The sequence below is a fragment of the Micropterus dolomieu genome, linkage group LG04, assembly GCF_021292245.1.
Source record: "Micropterus dolomieu isolate WLL.071019.BEF.003 ecotype Adirondacks linkage group LG04, ASM2129224v1, whole genome shotgun sequence".
NCBI classification, from domain to species: Eukaryota; Metazoa; Chordata; class Actinopteri; order Centrarchiformes; family Centrarchidae; genus Micropterus; species Micropterus dolomieu.
The window spans coordinates 33,764,168-33,771,446 of NC_060153.1; the positions used below are offsets into that span (position 1 = coordinate 33,764,168).

Below are 7,279 nucleotides of genomic sequence, written 5' to 3' on the forward strand. Positions count from 1 at the left end.
CCTGTAGCTGTGGCGGTACGGGCAGTGGGCGGAGTCTGTACAGGAAGTGACCTCGTGTGTTTGTGCCTGTAGCTGTGGCGGTACGGGCAGTGGGCGGGGCCTGCAGAGGAAGTGACCTCGTGTGTTTGTGTACCTGTAGCTGTGGCGGTACGGGCAGTGGGCGGAGCCTGTACAGGAAGTGACCTCGTGTGTTTGTGTACCTGTAGCTGTGGCGGTACGGGCAGTGGGCGGAGTCTGTACAGGAAGTGACCTCGTGTGTTTGTGCCTGTAGCTGTGGCGGTACGGGCAGTGGGCGGGGCCTGCAGAGGAAGTGACCTCGTGTGTTTGTGTACCTGTAGCTGTGGCTGTACGGGCAGTGGGCGGAGCCTACACAGGAAGTGACCTCGTGTGTTTGTGTACCTGTAGCTGTGGCAGTACGGGCAGTGGGTGGACGTGGTGGTGGACGACCGGCTGCCGACCAGAGATGGGAAGCTGCTGTTCGTCCACTCAGCTGAGGGAGCAGAGTTCTGGAGCGCCCTGCTGGAAAAAGCTTACGCCAAGTAAGAAACACATCCATGTACCAGAGGAGGAACCCTCATGACCTCATGACCCCTTAAACTTTTCACCATTTTATCTTTTTAGTGAAAGCAGCCACTTCAGGTTTCCTCAGGATGAAATTGAAACTTTTCCAGCACCATCATCAGGTCAACATGTTCACGTGTTCAGCCAACACCTTCTCACTCCAGTCGTCACATATGGACGAATGGTCCAGACCTGTTGGCGTCAGTCTGTAACGCACTGGGGGAAACCCTGTAGCGTCACTTTTGAACACTAAAAGTAGGCGTAGGATATTTAACAGAGAAGTCTAACCAGACGTTGCATATTTATTGCTGCTAACTTGACCATGGAGCCCTAAAGGCTGAAAAGGGCTTTAAAAAGCGACGCCCAGGGTCTGACCAAGCGCCCATACATGAAGAGTTTGGAGTAAAATGTGTTGTTCCAACACTTTATGACTAAATACCTGCAGACCTGATGATTTCCCATCAGGCCCAGCGGTACGCTGAACACTTTCTATACTTCCATCTAACACTTCACTTCCTTTCAGAGGTTACACTTCTTATTTACGCCTCAGCGGGTTCCTGCAACCTCTCACTGCAGCTGTTTTAAGAGACTAAAGTTGATGTTTTCTGATTGGAGTTTGGTTCACAGGATGTAATCACAATCTTTCAAAATACATCAGACATTTCAAATGAAAGCTGCATGTTTCAGGACAGAGCTGTTGCTGTTGTGACTGAAGCTTATTGACCTCAGCTGACCCCAGATCAGCCTCCAAACCCCAGCAGCAGGAAGCTCTCTCTGTGTGTGTGTGGTGGAGGTGGGTAGCAGCTGGGTGGAGGAGCTTTGCTCAGTAAACACTGGGCGTGGACCATCCTGGAAAACAAACAGAGCTGCTGACTCAGCTCTTTACTCTGCACAGGTGAAACACACCTGCTGCTATGATTTATTCTGCCTCACCTCAAACATCACTTTCACTTCCTGTTCGCTCCTTTCACATCACGCAGTCTGCAGGATGTGAAAGGATTTTATTAAAGTGTCTCTTCTGTACTGAGCTTTTATTTTGAAAGAATCTCAAGTTGTTGAAATCTCAGTTTGTCAGGTGACTTTGGGATTTGAGTTTTCAACTAACACGTTGACCCCATGAATGTGTGAACCCAAAATAAACATTTTGCTGTGATTTATCTGCAATAAACGGATCAAACTGATGCTAAAATAACAACAACATGATGCTGATTTATTTAACATATGAACTGATGCTTTGTCAGGTCTGTCAGCAGGATGACAAGACAACAACTTTTAAAATGAATCCTAAGATCATTCGTTAAGAATCTGTTAGTTCGTTTAACAGAAAAGTGTAAAAACAAACGTCAAACACAAGGAAAACGTTTTGTGTTGTTCAGATGACCGTTTGAACATGTCCTCCTGCAGGGTGAACAGCTCGTACGAGGCCCTGACCGGAGGATCCAGTATCGAGGGTTTTGAGGATTTCACCGGAGGGATCGCAGAGAGCTACGACCTGAAGGAGGCTCCGCCCTTCCTGTTCAACATCATGAGGAAGGCTCTGAAGCTCGGCTCGCTGCTCGGCTGCTCCATCGACGTAAAGATTCAAAAACTGCAGCACAGGCGCATTTTCAACTCATTTAATGTGATATGTGTTCACGGCTGTTAGTGTTGGCCAGCCATCAGCTGACTGACGGCGGTAACCCTGCTGCACTATTCATGTGATATGTTTCCATGTTTGTCAGATTTCCAGCGCGTATGAGACGGAGGCCATCACCAGTCAGAAGCTGGTTAAAGGTCACGCCTACTCCATCACTGCAGCTCAGCAGGTGAGGCATTCTGGGAAATGACTGGACGCTGTAAGTCCAGTTTGTGTTTGAATCTGCAACATTTCTTAGAGACGTGATCTCTCCTTCTGTCGCTGTTCACTCAGTTCCTTTACATAAAAAAGGAAGCACAATCAACCACAGACCGCTGGCCCTCGTCTCCCGTCCAAGTCACCAGACTCCCTTCACAAAAAACTCTAATTTTATCTCGCAGGACATGTGAGCTGCTGGTGAGCTGCTGCTTCCGTCAGTTAGCTTGTGTGTGTTATTGTGTGACTTTGGTGAGTTACAGGTTTTTCTGATCGCTTTGGTACAATTATCGCAAGTATGTGATAACATTTCACAACTTTTAGTACAGAACTCCAAACTCATCACACCATCATCTTGTAACGGTGGATCCCTTGTTCACCAGCTCTTCCTCTTCCTTACTGAAAGAAATGTGTTTAAATGGGTGACCAGTTGTGCTTCCAAGATGAAGATGTGTTAGATAATGTTAAATGTAATTTAGATGTTCATTCAAAGACACATTTTATACAGCTGACAAGCCAATTTAAAATCTATAGGTTTACCAAACGGTTCAGTGATTAACCAGTAAGATCAGCTGCTCAAATGTATTTATGCAAATCAGAAGTATTGTGAGCGTTGCATTATGAAAGACACTTACTTCATATGAAAGGTATGTCTTTGATGACACACTGATTAGCTGTGGTGAAAAAGTGACTGTGTAACTTTGTGTGTTGTACTTCGCCAATCGAACATGTTTGAAAATACAGCCTTATGATCTGCTTTGAGTTTTGTACTGAGAGTTGGGAACTTTTACCAAATACTTGCGATAATAGTACCAAAACGATCAGAAGAAACTCTAAAGGGTTAAAAACACAAAAGTCTCCTAACAATCACACAAAGTAACCGATCGATGCAGCGGCAGACCAGAGCGGCAAAATGGAGTCTGGTGGCTTTGACGAGAGTCATACAGTGACTGTACTGGTCTCTGTAAAGGTCTCTCGGTAGGGATCCTTTTCACGATGCTGACAGACACTAGATCTGTAGTGGACGGACTTTGATTCAGCTTCACTGCTGCAGGCTGCTGCACGCTCAAAGCAACACTGGACCAGTTTCAAGAACTGTTGTCCCCCTTAGTCATAAAAAATAAATATGGTGCCATATTTAACAGAGAGGGAGCAGCACCATCAAAGTCCTTATAGGCAGGTCCCGCCACTGGCAGCCATCTTGGTAACGCCTCCAGTTATCTGGGACTAACAGCATCAGGTCTTTCTCTGAATGGCCGGTCACCGGTACGGGAGGGACATCTTTGGCGTTACAAGCTTTCCCCATAGGATCAGATATGAACCAGGACTCTGACAGCTGACAGGTTTCGTCCTGCAGGTTCAGCACTTTGGTTCTCCGGTGGAGCTGCTGAGGATCAGGAACCCCTGGGGTCAGGTGGAGTGGACCGGAGCCTGGAGCGATGAGTAAGTCCTAGTCCATATATTGATCTGTCTGCCTGTCTGATGTCCGTCTGTCCATAAGGTGACTGAACAATAAAGCAAACTGTTGGAGTTTGAACAGCAGGAGTTCCTGTTAGTCTGGAGAATCGTTTTTATTCAGAAAGACTTTTAAACAAAAGTTCAAAAATACTAAAACCCACAGCACCAGGAAGAACATTAACTTTAATTCTAATTGGTGAGAAACAAAACCATCTAAATCCACGTGTGATCAGATCTTCTCCAACACGTAAGAGCTCCTGAATGAGGCGTTCAGGGAGCCTCTGACGTTTCTGTGTGTTTTGCCTGTTTGTCAGTTCAAAGGAGTGGGACGGAGTTGAGCCGGAGGACAGGAAGAAGCTGGATCACTCTGCTGATGACGGAGAGTTCTGGTGGGTTCAGATGCATCATGAAATAAACACGTGTTTGTGTTTTATACAGTCAGTGATAATTATTACAATTAATAAGTCTGTGAGAAAATGTTTCTACTTGTCAGCTGATTTATTCCCTCAGTAAACACTTTCCTGATGAGTTTATGGTCTCAGTCGCTAGTTTCAAGTCTTCTTCAACACAGCATGATGTTCATTTAGTAAATTATGGTCCCATTTAGAGGAACAGAGACCAGGAAGCAGGGGAGGCTTTAGGGAGGGGCTACAAGCTGATTGACAGGTCGCTACCATGGCGACCTGTCAATCAGGATAGAGGCGACTCGTATCAACTGCCAGACCAAAATTAGCAATAATGCACCACGGGCAAAATGCCAAACTGGAGGCTTCAAAACGGTCGTCGGCTACGCCCGCCCCCTGTGGTTCTGACTGACGCTCAGTGTTTTGTTGCTCTTTAAACTTTCTTCTTCTTCTCCTCTCTGCCGGCTGCAGGATGTCCTATGCTGATTTCCTGCGTCAGTTTTCCCGCCTCGACATCTGTAACCTGACACCCGACACCCTGAACAGTGATGAGGTCGGCCGCTGGAGCTACGGCGAGTTCGAAGGCGCCTGGAGGGTCGGCTCCACCGCCGGGGGCTGCAGGAACTACCCGGGTACGACTCCGTCCGTCAACAGGGCGGATGTAGCTTTAATAATTTAGTCCAGATTTCCTCAGAGACACTTGAGTCTGATTTCCATCCTGCATTTCATTTGTTCCCATCTCAGTACCGTTTCCATGGTTATTGATTGACATGATTATAAATCATCAGTGAAGCTACCGAGTGGAAGATGCTTCTTATTAACGGCCACAGGATGTTACTGGCTGGTGAGGGAAACTGGTGGACCAATCAGGAGCTACTGTTCGTTAACAAAACATTCGTCTATCCTTCAAACCCCAGAATCTTACGTTCTGAGCCACTTCCTGCGAACGCGTGACAAAGTGCACATGTGACACTTCAGGGCAGATTATTAGGCAACTTACATCCAGAAGACCGGCGTTTAGTTCCCGTGTGAAACAAAAAGACAAAGTTAGTTTTTGTTTTTTTGTTATTGTTATATTTTTGTTAGTGTTAGCATTAATTTGGGGAAGCCTTACCTTCACAGGGATGTGTGCCTAAAAGATGTATGTGCATGTCAAGGTTAACCCTACAGCTGCAGGGTTAACCTCCCTGAGTTGCTGCAACGGCAACTTAAAAAAACACTGACAGAAAAAACACTGAAATATGTCGATGCATCAACTACCAACATATCCAGTCGTTTATAAACGAGGATGTGTTGCACAATACTTTTACTCAAGCTGCCATTTTAAGATATCACCCTATCACCCCAATCTTTAAATCCTTTCAGCACTTTGATCTCACCTGCCGCTTCCTGTGTGTGTTATTCTCCTCCTACGTTTCTCTCTGCAGCCACATTCTGCTCCAACCCTCAATTCTTCATCCGTCTGGAGGACGTGGACGACGACCCCCACGACGGCGAGGACGGCTGCACTGTGCTGATCGGTCTGATGCAGAGGGACGCTCGAAGGGAGAGACGCTTCGGACGAGACCTCAACACCATCGGATTCTCCATCTACGAGGTCCGAACACCTGCAGTGACCAATGACTTGTCAATAATGGAAATAATCCAGTTTATTACAGAACTTAATTAATTTGTCAGTTTTTCCTGCAGGTTCCTGACGAGGTGAGTTCAGCCTGAGACCATCCACCACAGTCTGGAGAGTAACTGAGTACATTTACTCAAGTAATCATGAAGTACTTCTACTTCCACTATCTGCAACTTTCCACTTCTACTTCACTACACTTGATAAAGTTTGTACTTTTTACTCCACTACATATTTTTCAGATGCAAAGCAAACAGTGTCTTTATCAGATACCACACAGTACTATCAAGGTCAGGGTAATTTCTTCTTCTGCGGTCAGTATAAAGGTCAGGGTAATGTCTTCTTCTGCGGTCAGTATAAAGGTCAGGGTAATGTCTTCTTCTGCGGTCAGTATAAAGGTCAGGGTAATGTCTTCTTCTGCAGTCAGTATAACGGTCAGGGTAATGTCTTCTTCTGCGGTCAGTGTAACCGTCAGGGTAATGTCTTCTTCTGCAGTCAGTATAACGGTCAGGGTAATGTCTTCTTCTGCGGTCAGGGTAATGTCTTCTTCTGCAGTCAGTATAACGGTCAGGGTAATGTCTTCTTCTGCGGTCAGGGTAATGTCTTCTTCTGCGGTCAGTGTAACGGTCAGGGTAATGTCTTCTTCTGCGGTCAGGGTAAGGTCTTCTTCTGCAGTCAGTATAACGGTCAGGGTAATGTCTTCTTCTGCGGTCAGGGTAAGGTCTTCTTCTGCGGTCAGTATAACGGTCAGGGTAATGTCTTCTTCTGCGGTCAGGGTAATGTCTTCTTCTGCGGTCAGTGTAACGGTCAGGGTAATGTCTTCTTCTGCGGTCAGGGTAATGTCTTCTTCTGTGGTCAGTATAACGGTCAGGGTAATGTCTTCTTCTGCGGTCAGTATAAAGGTCAGGGTAATGTCTTCTTCTGCAGTCAGTATAACGGTCAGGGTATGTCTTCTTCTGCGGTCAGTATAAAGGTCAAGGTAATGTCTTCTTCTGCGGTCAGGGTAATGTCTTCTTCTGCGGTCAGTATAAAGGTCAGGGTAATGTCTTCTTCTGCAGTCAGTATAAAGGTCAGGGTAATGTCTTCTTCTGCAGTCAGTATAACGGTCAGGGTAATGTCTTCTTCTGCAGTCAGTATAAAGGTCAGGGTAATGTCTTCTTCTGCGGTCAGGGTAATGTCTTCTTCTGCGGTCAGTATAAAGGTCAGGGTAATGTCTTCTTCTGCAGTCAGTATAACGGTCAGGGTAATGTCTTCTTCTGCGGTTAGTATAAAGGTCAGGGTAATGTCTTCTTCTGCAGTCAGTATAAAGGTCAGGGTAATGTCTTCTTCTGCAGTCAGTATAACGGTCAGGGTAATGTCTTCTTCTGCAGTCAGTATAAAGGTCAGGGTAATGTCTTCTTCTGC

At 46.1% G+C, this 7,279-nt stretch overlaps 1 protein-coding gene and 1 long non-coding RNA gene across 2 annotated transcripts in view; one reads left to right on the plus strand and one right to left on the minus strand.

The window, feature by feature from the left end:
• capn8 (calpain 8) overlaps window positions 1-7,279 on the plus strand; it is an 18,655-nt gene that overhangs the window by 4,841 nt on the left and 6,535 nt on the right. The window contains exons 4-11 of the mRNA XM_046047782.1: window positions 406-539; window positions 1,966-2,134; window positions 2,283-2,366; window positions 3,750-3,835; window positions 4,165-4,239; window positions 4,726-4,886; window positions 5,682-5,851; window positions 5,944-5,955. Coding sequence (XP_045903738.1) covers window positions 406-539; window positions 1,966-2,134; window positions 2,283-2,366; window positions 3,750-3,835; window positions 4,165-4,239; window positions 4,726-4,886; window positions 5,682-5,851; window positions 5,944-5,955 — 891 coding nt within the window. The remainder of the gene's footprint in view (window positions 1-405; window positions 540-1,965; window positions 2,135-2,282; window positions 2,367-3,749; window positions 3,836-4,164; window positions 4,240-4,725; window positions 4,887-5,681; window positions 5,852-5,943; window positions 5,956-7,279) is intronic.
• The window catches only part of LOC123969976, a 10,033-nt gene continuing 8,395 nt past the window's right edge, over window positions 5,642-7,279 (minus strand). Inside the window, exon 3 of the long non-coding RNA XR_006824833.1 lies at window positions 5,642-5,861. This is a non-coding gene — a long non-coding RNA (uncharacterized LOC123969976). The remainder of the gene's footprint in view (window positions 5,862-7,279) is intronic.